The sequence below is a fragment of the Urocitellus parryii genome, chromosome 6 (assembly GCF_045843805.1).
Source record: "Urocitellus parryii isolate mUroPar1 chromosome 6, mUroPar1.hap1, whole genome shotgun sequence".
Classification (NCBI taxonomy): domain Eukaryota; kingdom Metazoa; phylum Chordata; class Mammalia; order Rodentia; family Sciuridae; genus Urocitellus; species Urocitellus parryii.
The window spans coordinates 170,766,500-170,780,763 of record NC_135536.1 but is presented as its reverse complement, the minus strand read 5'-3'; the positions used below and the strand labels follow the sequence as shown (position 1 = coordinate 170,780,763).

General features: G+C 37.6%; 1 protein-coding gene across 2 annotated transcripts in view; it reads left to right on the top strand.

The window, feature by feature from the left end:
• The window catches only part of LOC113197436 (attractin), a 155,394-nt gene that overhangs the window by 39,945 nt on the left and 101,185 nt on the right, over positions 1–14,264 (top strand). For both annotated transcript variants that reach the window (XM_077799381.1, XM_077799382.1), the window contains exons 3-6: positions 38–151; positions 5,548–5,676; positions 6,737–6,942; positions 8,017–8,185. In XM_077799381.1, the coding sequence (XP_077655507.1) occupies positions 38–151; positions 5,548–5,676; positions 6,737–6,942; positions 8,017–8,185 (618 nt within the window). The remainder of the gene's footprint in view (positions 1–37; positions 152–5,547; positions 5,677–6,736; positions 6,943–8,016; positions 8,186–14,264) is intronic.

The following is a 14,264-nucleotide window of genomic DNA, read 5'->3' as shown; positions in this document are numbered from 1 at the left end:
TATCAATTACTATTTTTGTTTTTGTTTTTTTTTTCAGGCCAAATAGGATAATGAGACTTCGTTTCAATCATTTTGCTACAGAGTGTAGTTGGGACCATTTATATGTTTATGATGGGGACTCAATTTATGCACCACTAATTGCTGCCTTTAGGTAAGCTCAGTCATATAAATAATCGGTTATCATTATATTATTTCTGAACTTAAATCTCTGTCTTGCATTGCTTTCTTATGGGATTCACTATAATATCACCTAATACATTCATTTGATGGAATGAGTACTAAGTTTGGAGTCCATTCATTTATGTGCTAGTCCTGACTTGGTTCTTGGGCTTCTGGATTGGTTTCTGGGCATATTGCTTGATCTTTCTTCAGTTTCCTAATCTGTAAAGTTATGATAGTATTATCAAGTTTATCTGCTCTTCATGGTGGGGATGAAATTTACTTTTTAAAAAAATGTATAAATGTGAGTAATATACTGAATATTTATGTGAAAACTTTAACTCAGAAACCATGCCCATCTTGTGCTTGTGTTTTTCTCATTGCTTAGGTTCACAGGAATTATTTGTTGAATTAGAGTCTGGTTATAATTGTGTGCATGTGTGTGTGTGTATCTGTATGAAAACTTTTTAGAAGAATACACTTATACATGAGAGGATCTTAAAATATATTTTTCTAAAATGTATATCCCTTATGGAACTATAGTGCTTAGTTTTACATGTGAAGCTGACTTTGTAGATTTTGTTCCTTGAAAGATTTTATTTTCTTGACTTCAAAAAAACCAACATTTTTTTTGTGTTATTTATTTGATGTTAGTCCAATTGATGTCTCACATGAGTAAGAGAGGCAATAAAGAGTACATAAGAAGTGAACGCCCAAGAGGTTAGGGGACTGATGTGCTTTTGTATTTCTCCACGCTTTTTGCTTAGAAAGCTTTCTGGACATAACTTTGAGCTGAGACTGTAGGCTATTTTCTGGTATTTATTTTATTTTATTTTATTGGTACTGGGGGATTTTAACCCAGGGGTGCTTTACTACATCTGCAGCCTTTTTTACTTTTTATTTTGAGACTGGGCCTCATGAAGTTGCTGCTTGACCTCAAACTTGTTATCTTCTCACCTCAGTCTCTAGATTGGCTGGTATTACAGAAGTATACCACCATACCCAGCTATGTTTGGATATTTAAAGGTTCATGTACAGGGCCAAAGAACAGACCTTGATTAGGTCTGCTAAGCATTTAAGTCGTGATGATACTACCAAGTTTACCTGCTGTTGACTAAGAGCAAGTGTTGGGCCCATATACATTTGTGTCAGCCTTTGAAATATGCCTTGTATTATAGCAAGAGACATCTCAAACTTTAGCAAAGCATGAAAACTTAAGTATGCTGTTAGGAGAACATAGTACTTGCAGTGAATTCACGTGTTACTTAATTTGTTAACTAGAATTCATGGAGCCTTATTATGTGCCAGGCATTTTGAATTAGCTTGTCAGTATCCCTTGTAGGAACATGTGCCGAGTAGATGTGTGTAATTTCATGGTTTCCCCAAAGTGTGTATTCAATGAGCAGACATGTGAATTGAAATAGAAACAAGTAAACTAATAGGAAGCAGTTCTTGTTCTAATCAGTGATATTTAAGAGAAGCTGAAGTATATGTACAGAGAGTTGTTTAAGTGATACTGATTATATTAAAATTTAACCTATGGCATATTTGACTATTAATTTCCTAAAATTAAAATAAAACAGTATGCAAACAATTGGAATTTACCTGAAACACAAAACCCTTATAAAGCACTGATATGCAAAACAATTTCAAATAAGAGTCTCTCCATAAGATGATTTGTATAGGAATGGAGTGCAGTTGGGACAAGAGGACTTTGGGTAGAGGATTCAACCAATTGATGATATGCTGAGGGTCCAGAGTAGAGGGAGGCTGGCAGCAGGATGTTCAGTCAGGACCAAGAAACAACAAAAAGAAAAAAAACTAAGCAAGATTCAGAAAATCTGTCTGCCCAAATCTCTTGAGTACATCATTCAAATGCTCTAGAATGCAGCTTCCGAAACCGAAAATGAAGTTGTTTTATTGTGTTAGTTTAACCTGTATTCTCTCTGGGCTTATTGTAAACTATGTTTCATTTGACTTCAAACCAGTAGATCACATTTATCTTTTATATATTGGATTTCTAAATAAAATCACTTTAACAGAATTGCATTACCATACAAATATGAGAACCACTAAAGCAATTTAAGACTCTTGCAGCACTATGATTTGTTGGGTATTCCACAGGTGCATGAGTACCTTGTGGTGCAGGCATTCTTCTAGGGTATATAGGTAGGAGATGCAAAGGTGGTTGTGGTGATTCAGCAGGACAATGATTTTCCTCCCTGAGAACATTCTTCAAAAGAACACTGTTCCTTTTAGAGTTATTATTATTTCAATATATTTTTAGTTGTTGATAGACCTTTATTTTATTTATTTATATGTAGTGCTGAGAGTTGAACCCAGTGCCTCACACATGCCAGACAGGTGTGCTACCGCTGAGCCACAACCCCAGCCTTAGAGTTATTATTTTTGAAGCAAGTAAAATTGTGATGATGCAATTGTTAAAAGACTGTGAACAGAGAATACCTTCTGAAAACAGGCCGAGTCTATCTACTTCTATGATTTTTTACAATTGATTCTAAACAATGATGGTCTGTGTTTAAAATATAAAATCATGAGCAACCTGAGGGCAGGCCATTTTTTATTTGCTCCAGTTTAATAAGTAGCTACAGCCCAGGCTGCACCTGCACTTACCAACTTCCCATTGGAGGCTGCTCAGGGTGTCAGCTGTGGCAAGCCTGTAGCATCCCTTCCTCACACACAGGCCTTCCTTTGTCTCATGTGCTGAAGGAGGCTGTGTTTGTTCATTTACTCTGTAAAAGTTTATTTTTGTCTTAAACCAGTTGTTTTGCTTTCACACTGGGAGAAATCCATACACTGCAAAGCTGTCACAATTTCAAATTTTTGAAGCAAATAGTAGCAAATTTCTAAGTCTCCCTGACAGTGGGAAAGCTGATCCACTTTCTCCAGTTGGTAAAGTCATGCATCCTGCGTATTTAAATGTCCCCACCAAATGAAGAAGGCCACCTGATATCACTTACTGAGCACCTCCTAGTGGGAGGCTTAAGCCCTGCATATGCTCCACCAATTTGATCCTTATGATGTCACTGTGAGCTGGACAGGATTCCTCCTATGTGCATTTGAGGAAATTGGAGCTTAAAGATGTTAGTGACATGAAGCAAGGATTGGAGCTCAAGTAACTTTGATCCTGAAATTCATGCTGGACTAACAGAGAGTGCAAGGACCTCTCACTTGTGACTGCATTCCCAGATCTTTTCTGGAATGTGCCTATATTTCTCATGGGAAGATTGCTTTTGACATACTTGTTTGTAAGAGGCCCTGCTCTTGCAAGTACTTATCCCTTCAACATTCTGGTACAGATGGAGCATCTCTAATTCAGAAATCTGAAATGTTCCAAATTACAGAAGTTTTTGAATGCTGACATGATGCCACGAGTGGGAAGTTCCACACCATGGAACTTTGTTTTATGCACAAAATTATTAAAGATATTATATAAATAATCACCTTAAGGTTATATGTCTGGAGGGTGTACATGTAATGTAAATCAGTTTTCTGTTTCTGTTTGTGTCCTTTCTCCAAGATATTTCATTATGTATATGCAAATATTGCCAAATCTGACAAAATCTGAGATTTGAAACACACGTGGTCCCAAGCTTTTGGATAAAGGCTGCTCAACCTCTGTGTAAAGTGAATGAAAACGTGGTGATGGCAAAACTTTCACTTAAGATTCTGACCAAATGTCACGTCTTCTGAAAGCCCTCCCAACTGCCTTTCTAACCCAGTACCTCCTGTTCTCTTCTCTGCCCTGTTTCCCTTCATGGTATGATCTCTGCCTGGCCTGGTGAATACACACTTGCATGTAAGGATGTGTCAGGGCTTATTTGTTTCTCTAACTGAACTCCTTGAGGGTAGGGACATTGTCTATTTCACTGTTGTTATCCTTATACCTAGAACAGAGCCTCCCATGTAGTAAGCACTTAGTAAATATTTGTTAGTTGAATACCTGGTAGAAAATATGTCAGTGTTTTCTGGACACCCCTGGGGTGCCTTCCGAGTGTTAGGTTTCCTAGAGTTCTCTTTCCATATTAAAAATTAAATGGAAATCCCATGCCCTCTTGTCTTCATTCCACACTTATATAGTCTTTCTGCACTTATATACGTTCAGGTAAATGGTACCCAGATTCTAGGCCTGTTGTTTTGCACCTTCCTGCCCCATCAGAATGCCAGGGTGAGCTCCTGATGCCCAAGGCCTCATTCAGCAGCTCCCTGTGGATGAGCACTTGGATGCTTTCAACGTGTTATCATCTGAGTGATGCTGCAATTAGGATTCTTGTATATTTTCTTTTGTGAATGAGAGCAAGTATTTCCTCTATAAAGAAAGAGAATCACTAGGTCAGGGTGAATGGGCATTTAAGATGATTATGACCCTGAGGTGGGAATTTACCTGGTGTGTGCTCTAGGAAGGGAATGGGGTTAAGAGTGAGTAAGTGAAGGGGAGAGTACTAGTTGATGTTCATTCATCAGTGGGAGCGTGTGCAGCAGATTCCATGGGAGTTGGTAAGGACCTAGGCACTGGCTGAATGTGATGATGGGGGAGGTAAATTGATAATGGGAAAGTCAGAGCACGTGAAGAAATGCAAATAGCAAGTAGACATAGGAAAGTTGTTAACCTCAGGAGTAGAAAAGAATGCAAAACCACAATAAGTCATGTATTAAATTAGCAAAGCTAACTTAGAACTGGTAATCCTTCTTGTTGGTGGTGTGAGGTGGTGTGTTCAGAATATCTGGATTGATCAGACAGGATTTCAATTGAGCATCTCACTTCTGGAAAATAAGACCCTTTGATTCAGTCAGTTTTTTCCTTACCTGGATTTATTGGCCCCAAAGCAGTACTTAGTTAGAATATTATGTCCTGGCCTCTGAGTGAGGTCCTTGGGAGAGCCTAGGGAGCTTTTAGTGACAGGGAAGTCCTGTGGTATGCTATGTGTAAAATCGAACATAAAATGCCAGTGGTATCAATTAGGGAAAGAAAATGCATCAGAATGCCAATAGTGTCAGAGTTGTGGGTTTATCTAGCTTCTTCATATTGTTATGTAAATAAATATTTTATGTCTTCCAGTACTATAGAGTTTTCATTTATCAACTTATAAAGTTACTACTTTATGTGATTGTGAAGATTTAGAGAATTATAAAAAGATGTATCAAAATAGAACTATTGATTTCAAATTTTATTAGAAATGGAACCCAGAATAAAGGAAACCTAGCAAAAGAAGGACAACTAATAGGGTAGCTGTGTGCTTCCATCACAGGAATTCACCCCTCTGCCTGCATGTGCTTTCTAAAGTTGTAAAGATGAACTTTTGAATTGTCTCTGCTACAGTTTAACACAGCTGACATTGTGATATAAGAAATGTGCTTCCATTTCAGTGGCCTCATTGTTCCTGAAAGAGATGGCAATGAGACGGTTCCTGAGGTGGTTGTCACATCAGGTTATGCCCTTCTGCATTTTTTTAGCGATGCCGCTTATAATTTGACTGGATTTAATATCACTTACAAGTAAGATATTTAAATCTAATATTTGTGATTTTATTTAAATGAAATGTTTTAATAATAATGATTTAATAGTATAATAATATTAAAATATTGAGGACTTACACTGTGCCAGGAATTTCAGTAAGCAGGTTACATGGGTTTCTCATTTAAAGTTTTTAAATATATTTTACAATTAAGGAAATGGGTGAAAAGGTTAAATAAGTTGTTAATATAAGTGTTGTTGGTGGTGGTGGGGCCATAGTTTAAACCCAGGTATTGCTGCTGTTGAGTTTCTCCTGGAAGAGAGGGGCATTTCTTGCTAATGGATAAAAACATTGGGATTTTTTTGGTAAGTACAATTTAATAAATATTAACAGTTGCCATGTACTCAGTAGTAGAACAAGTCTATATTTTTGAAGTATCATGATAATTCATTTATCTGCCTCCTTTATGTTATTTCTAAGCACTATCTATATAGTTATCTTAAGCCATGTTAATAAGAGATATATTATGGTTAAACTCACACATTGTTAAAATAACCCTGCTTCCATTCCATCTGAAATGGGTCAGCTTACTAAATAATTTAAAATGTAAGATTTTGGGCAATAATCTTAAGTTTTACAAATTTTCAGAGATGTTCAGAGGGCTACTGGTACTATGAGTGTAGTTGGAAATTTGTCCTCTTCTTTCCCACACTTGCAAACATGAATTTGGCAGTTGTCAAATTTAGCGCTTGTCACTAGTGGGCTACCAAGAAGAATAGGATAGTTGTCCCAGACTTGAGGAGCTAAATCTGAACAAATGTGATCAAATCTCTTCTCTCCTTGTGATTTCTTTAACTTTATGAGTTACTTGTTTTTTTTGCCCTGTTCTCATGAGCCTCCACCAGGGTGGGTTTGAGCTCACATGCCCAAGCTGTGCAGTGTGGAGGGACCCTTTTTGGGTTGAGTGGTAAACACTGCATTTATGTTTGTGAATGAACTGAAGAGACAGGGAGATCCTTAATCCTTGTGTAGGAGGAAGTTCTGCCAAGTTCCTTGGCGTGTTGGTTTGTGTTGACTTAGTTTTTTCACTGTCTTTATAGTTTTGACATGTGTCCGAATAATTGCTCAGGCCGAGGAGAATGTAAGACCAGCAACAGCAGTGGCAGTGTGGAGTGTGAATGTTCTGAAAACTGGAAAGGTGACTCGTGTGACATTCCTTACTGTACAAACAACTGTGGTTTTCCTCATCGAGGCATCTGCAATTCAAGTGATGTCAGAGGATGCTCCTGCTTCTCTGAATGGCAGGGTAGGAGCTTCTTTCTCTTGTTTTTCTTTCAGTTCACAAATTGTTTTTAGTTTCATACATTGTTCGTTAACCTTATTCTTAGCATCTGTACAACTTATGTTCATCATATATCAGGGGTCATGTAAGCTTTCTCCTCCCTTTACGCTGTTTCCTACAAATCTTTTAATGTCTCACCTATGTGGTTGTGGTCTCCTTAGAATTGTGGAGAGGTTTTCCATTTTGCAGTTCATTTATGAAAGTTTTAAGAACCTGGTCTTAGTCATAAGAGGACATAGCATAGAATCAAGTTGGGAGATGGGACGAGAGCTAACAATAATGCTATTTCCCCTAAAACTTTCTCCATGTTCTGAGAAAATTGATTATGCATTAGAATCTTAAAGCAGTCACCTAAAGTTATTATCTAGAGAAATAGCTTGTTAAAGGTGCTTTAGGGGACTCCATAAGGACTAAGGGCAGTTGTTGATTTGATGACTTTGTTTATATACTTATTCCTTCCTCAGAACCTTTTCATTTTAAAAGGAAATGTGTGTGTTTACATGCTTTCATCTGTTGGGTTTGGTGATACTAAGTAGTTAACAATTGGCATGTTTGAGTACCAATTTTTAACTACTTGCAAAGAGTGCAGCAGAAGCCAGACCTTACATCTGTTGTTGTATCTTACCTCTGTTGAGTTCTTTGCTTTACTAGAAGATGGGTAGTTTTTTTTTGTTGTTTGTTTGTTTTATTATCACTCCTAGGTCTAGTTGTTACATTTTAGGTTTTTAAATTCGAATTAATAATTTCTTTGTGTAGTCTTCCCACCAGAAGCTGATAAAGTAGGACTTTTGATACTGAAATACCTACATTGGATATGGTCAAGTCATTATTAGAAAGTATATGATTTTGAATTTTATTAGGGATTCTTGGGATCAATACTGTGAGTGAATTAAAACCACAAAGAAATTTGTTTGAAATACAGATGCTAAATTAGAGACTAAATATTCTTTAGAAAAATTTCGCATTTATATGTTTAAAATGAAGTGCAGTAAACTTTCCAGGTGCATTTAGTGAAGCTAATTTATTATGTTTTATTAGGCCCTGGATGTTCAGTTCCTGTGCCAGCTAACCAGTCATTTTGGACTCGAGAAGAATATTCAAACTTAAAACTGCCCAGAGCATCTCATAAAGCTGTGGTCAATGGAAACATAATGTGGATTGTTGGAGGATATATGTTCAACCACTCAGATTACAGCATGGTTCTAGCGTAAGTTATTTTAAATTTTTTTGTAAGAAGTTTAGTTTTTCATTTTTCCAATTAAGCATAAATAAGCTAAAGGAAAAGAAATCATCAGTCCTGTTACTAAAAAAATCTTCTAAGCCTTTTCAGATATACTGAATCTTTGAAATTGAGCACCACAATACATTGTTCATTAACCTTATTCTTAGCAAAAAAAAAAAAAAACTTTTTTAGTAGTTGTAGATGGACAGAATGCCTTCATTTTATTTGTTTATTTTTATGTGGTGCTAAGGATCAAACCCAGTTCCTCACACATGCTAGGCAAGCACTATGCCACTAGCTATAGCCCCAGCCCCAGCCCCAATGAATTCATTTTTAAGTCATGTGCTAATTTATCATTTTGAGATACTTTTTCTGGTATTTTACTTTATTTGTTTATAGTAGGCTATATAAACAGGGGAGTATTTTATGTGTTAATTGAATTAATAGTTGTAGGGAGACTTACTTTTAGAAGAAATTTGTAAATACTTACTCATTGTGATTTTGTGATGTGAAAGTTTATTTTAGGCCTTTTGTGTTAATGAAGATTATAAAACATCAGCATCTATTTTTCAAGATAGAAATATGGGACTTGTGGCATAGTTTCTGAAATCTATGAAATACAGTCACTAGTCCAGAACAAATAGGATAGCAAAATAAACACCTGAGTGCCTGGAAGGAGGTTTTAAAGTTTAAGGCCAGCATGGCCAGCTTTGTGAGACCCTGACTCAAAATGAAAAAACAAGAGTCTGGGGATGTACCTCCGTGGTAGGGTGCCTAGTACTGTGAAACAAACAAACAAACAAACAAACAAACAAACAAACAAAAAACAGACAAATGAGCAACATCTGTAAGAAAATTTTGTCTGAAGGTTTACTCTCAACTGTGTGGGGCAGAACTGTTGATGGCTATAAGCCCTGCATGGGTCACCTTCTGTGCAGGAGTGAGTAGCACAGAAGAGCAGCAGTGGGAGGCCCGTAGCATCCAGAATGGCTGTAAGGTACTCACTCATGGGCTTAGCAAACCATGTTGAGAGCCACAGCTGGGACTGGAGGATGTTGTATTCTAGTAGCTGAGTAAGCTCAAGGGATCCACAGTAGAATTTGAAGGGTCTGGAGCAGTTTGTGATGTATTTATTCTCAAAGTGAACCAGCCAAAGTTTCTATCTTTCTTTAACTGCCCAGCCACAATTTCTTTGCAGGAGCAAGTCCACACTGAGGAGAAATGCTGAGAATAGAATTCATAATGAACAGGACAGGGATAGTGGAGATTAAGTGAGAGAAGGTTCAGTGAGAAGGGAACAGAGTGAGGTGTTCTCAACAAGGGAACTTCCATCTGTGTGAACATTCCATCGCAACAGCGAAGAGTGAGCTGAAGAGCTGAGAAGGTAGAACTATCCTGCAGCTACCCTGTGAAAACACAGGGAGAAGCAGTTTTTTTAAAAAAAATTTTTAGTTCTAGATGGACATAATATCTTTGTTTTGTTTATTTTATGTAATGCTGATGATAGAACTCAGTGCCTCACCTATACGAGGTAAGCTCTCTACCACTGAGCTACAACCGCAGCTCCAGGGAGAAGCATTTTTACTTAAAAATATCAAGGTTAAATACCATGGAAAGTTCTTATCAGAAAAAAGAGAGTATGGAATAAAATAAGCCCCTTCATTAAGTATAGAAAAATATAAAACTGATGGAAATTACAATACAGTATTCCAAAACAAGCTAAGTATATAGTGTGCAAGAACAGTCTAATCAGAACTAGAAAAATTCAGAAATTTGATTGTTTGTTTGTTTGCTTTTTTTTCTTTTTTTAGTACATTCTGAGATCTTTTTTTAAAAAATTTTATTTATTTATTTTTTAAATTTTGACACAAGGTCTCACTAAGTTGGTGAGATTGGTTCTAACTTGCAGTCTTCCTCCTTCAGCCCCAGAAATTGCTGGGAGGATTATAGGCAGTCACTGTCATGCCTGGCTGGAAGTTAAGAATTTTATTTTTTAAATTGAAAAATATTGTTTAGAAGTTAAGAATTTTAGATTCCAAAATAATTTCAGAATTGAAGACAAACTTGAAGGACACAGTGTTTATAAATGCTTTAGAAATAGAATATGAAAAGAGGGATTTTTGTTTTTAATCATAAAGAAATGAAGGTTACTTTCCCGTTTTTACAGTAAGTACAGTTAAAAATCCTGGACACTAAGACATGATAAACAAACATGGGACAAAAGAAATAAGAGGAAATCAAAAGACACGCTAAAATGAAGGACAACGTAATTTGTTTCCAGTAGACTTTTCCCATAACAGTGATAAAGGAAGGTCTCTAAACAGAAATGAAATGAAAAAAGGAGTCTCAAAACCTCAGGAACAGAACAGAATGAAAAGAGCAAATATGCTGGAAAATGTAATCAATTTTTTTCCTTCTCTTGAGTCTTTTTAATTAAATTTAATGACTAATAAAAGTATTATAGTGAAATAACCTTTTGCAACTTAGAAGAATAACTCACCAAAAATTTGTGAAAGGATATGTGGAAAAATACACTGAACTATTGCTGCTATTTTTTCTCTTGTTGTTAACAGGAAATTTATTCCACCTAGTTGAGCAACTGTCAGTCTCTGAGATTTTTTTCCTCTGTGTAAAATGAGGAGTGGTAGGTTGAGGAGTGGGGTTCTTTTTTTTTTAATATTTTTTTTTGTAGTTGTAGATGATCACAATATCTTTATTTTTATTTTGTTTGTTTTTATATGGTGCTGGGGACTGAACCCAGGGCCTCACGCATGCAAGGCAAGTTCTCTACCACTGAGCCACAACCCCAGCAGGAGCGGTATTCTTTTCTGAGTTACTTTTAGCATCTTATACCAAAAAGATGATCTCCTTACCCCCAAATCTGAAAATTAGATGGAACTTGCATCACACCTGTTTAATATTCTCCCCTTAACACTATTTGAAAGCATATTTCCTGTTTTCTTTAAATGTTTTTCTTGGTTTAAAAAAATGCATACATTTTTATAGAAAACAAGCTCTTTCTTTCTTTTTTTTAAAAATATCTTTATTTATTTATTTTTATGTGGTGCTGAGGATCGAACCCAGGGCCTCCCATGTGCTAGGCAAGCGCTCTACCGCTGAGCCACAATCCCAGCTCCCCCAAAAATGTTCTTTCTGAAAGACCATCACTTTCCCTACTAATCATGCTAAAACTCCAAAATGAATATTCTGAATTACCTTGGATGTTTTCTTGCTCTTATTCCTGATATTAATGATATCTCTTGTCTCCTAGCTGCTTAGTCAAACTAAAATCCTGAAGTTTTCCATTAATTTCTTTCTCCCCTTTGAGTACTAGGTCAAGACCAACAGGTACACTTTCAAAGTGTCTCTCAGTAAAACTGGTCCAATCTCTGTTTCCATGGTTGCTGTGTTAACTCAAACCCTTTAATTTCTGATTAGAGTCCTCCTATTTTCAGTTGAGGTTATTGTCCCACCAGATTCTTTTCTTTCTCCATACCATAGACGCAAAATACTTTCTTTGCCTAGAACACATTTCCTAAATATGAATATAAAATCTCCTCTTATTTTAGTTGGTTTTGGTTTTATTTTTATTTTTTAACACAGATTTAAAGCAATTTCATGTGTATTTCTTCAGTAGAGTTGTCTGCACTGGGAATAGTGCAAATATCACTTAGAGATCTTTCAGGAGATTGATCATACAGAGTTCCCCCTTTCCCGCTCGGGGAAATACAGTGATCAGTCTCTGCTCCCTTTGCCAGACAACCCAGAGAAAGCTCCATAGTTATTCTGGGGTAATCCTGTCTCTGCAGCCCACTCTTCTTCAAGCACATCTTTAGTGTGGGGACCTCCTAAATTGTGTCTTTATCAGTAACTGCAGCCCCTCCACATGATTGCAATTCTAAGTATTCTACATTCCAGCCACTCTCTTCTGTGATAGACACTGTTGGTGCCCACGTTCCAATACCCTTACCTGACTGGTGCACCCAGTCACCAGCTGCGATGAAAGTTTGTTGTCAGCTCACAGCTGCCTCCTTCTCTGAAGAATGGACCTAGCAGATTGGAGCCGTCTTACCCAGAAATAACCTGGAAGGCTATGCCCTGTAGCTGGTACAGACCCTAGTAGAGTGACTGATCATTCCAGGTCACCTGGGACTCTCCGAGGTATAGCATTGAAAAACCTTGCATCCCAGGAAACTCCTCAGTCCTGAGCAAACTGGGGTTGTAGTCAACATAGTCCCAGCCAATGACTGATTGACATGGATGTTCAAGAGCCAGAACCTGCTTCTACTTGGAAAGACTGTGGTGTCATTCCTGCTCCAGTGGTTCCCTTGAGATGATGCTAAAACCAGATCTCAGCTGAGAGCATATCTGCCTCGCTTTTCTTTCCACTGTATCTTGATTATCTCACTCTTGACTTGTTTATCCAGAGAGCATTCCCTTGATGAGTCACTTGCCCAAGAATCCCATTTCTCTGCTTGCAGGGAACGGGACCTGAGATACTTTCTAATCTTTCCAGATTTTTCTTTGAGTACCCTGCCTCCAACCATCTTTGACCCTCAGAAGGGTCCGTAATCCATTGACTCTCTCTCTCCCTCTTCTAGTCTTCTGTTCTACTGTCATACCTCCTTTTCACATTTCAAATCTCCACAGTTTTTTTCTCCTATTTTCCGAGCTAATGGCTTGGCTTCGTTTCTGATTTGAAAAATAGAGATCTTCAGAAAAGGATTTGCCCAAACTCCCACCACCACATTTTCCCTTCAACTATATCTGTACAGATTTATTCTTTCTGTTCTGTTTTTCTAGATCAATGGTGGTCAATAGAAGTTTGGAGCCTGATGGAAATGTTGTGTATGTGCTGTCATATTGCAGCTACGTGTGGTTATTAAGCACTCAGAATGTGATTGGTGTGACCCTGTAGCTGAAGTTTTGATTGCCCATTCTTAGTCTTTGTCTTGTTAGATCTCAAACCAGTATTTTGTCTACAATCTCTTGATTTTTTTTTCTAATTACTTATTCCTTTACAGACTCTTGAGCTGGTTCCTCTTCATCTGACTGTTTTCTGAATGCTGGTACACCCCAGGGCATAGCCCTTGTTCTGCCTGTGGCTATGTATTCACTCTCTTGGTGATCTCATGTGATAACTTGGCCTTTATGCTGGTGACTCCCAAATTTATAGCTGCAGCTTAAACTTTTCACCTGAATCCATATCTTAAACTCTTGACACCTCAATCTATTATGTAATAGGAACTGAAAATGCAACATATCCCAAGTGATCTTTCTGGCTAGCCTGCTTCCCCCACCCCCCCATATCCCTGTCTCAGTTAACGAGTACTTCAGCCTTCTGTTCACTTCATCTAGAAATCTTTGCCTTATTCTTGACTTCTTGTTCTTTCCCACAGCATATTGACACATATTGTTTTCTTGCTGCATAACAAATTATGATAAACTAGCATGCCTGTAATCCCAGTGACTTGGAAGGCTGAGATAGGAGGATCACAAGTTTGAGGTCAGCCTCAGCAGTTTCGTGAGGGCCTAAGCAACTTAATGAGACCCTGTTTCCAAATAAAAAATATGAATGGCTGGGGATATTGCTTAGTGGTAAAATGCCCCGGGGTCAAATCTCCTAGTACCCCTGCCCAACAAAACATAAATTTAACAGCTTGAAACAGCTCAGTTTTCTTATCTGACAATTTCCATTGGTCTGAAGTCTGGTTCTGTGCATTTAAGGTGTCAGCTGGCCTACATACTCATCTAAAGAAGGAGGATTCACTTCTAAGCTTCTTCAGGTTGCTGCCAGAATGAGTTTCAAGTGGTTGTAAGGCTGAGGGTCCCAACTTCCTGCTGACTGTCAGCTAGAAGCTGCCCTCAATTCCTAGAAGCTACTTTCAATTTCTCGTCACTTGGACCTAACTGATATGGCTTCTTATTCCTTCATCAGGACACAAAAGGGTCTTGTCTGAGTCTGCTAGCCAGGTGGATCACAGAAATGACATCCCATCATGTTTTCCATATGGTTTGGTTAGAAGCAATTCAGTGATTCTGCTCACTGTTCAAGGGAGGTGAT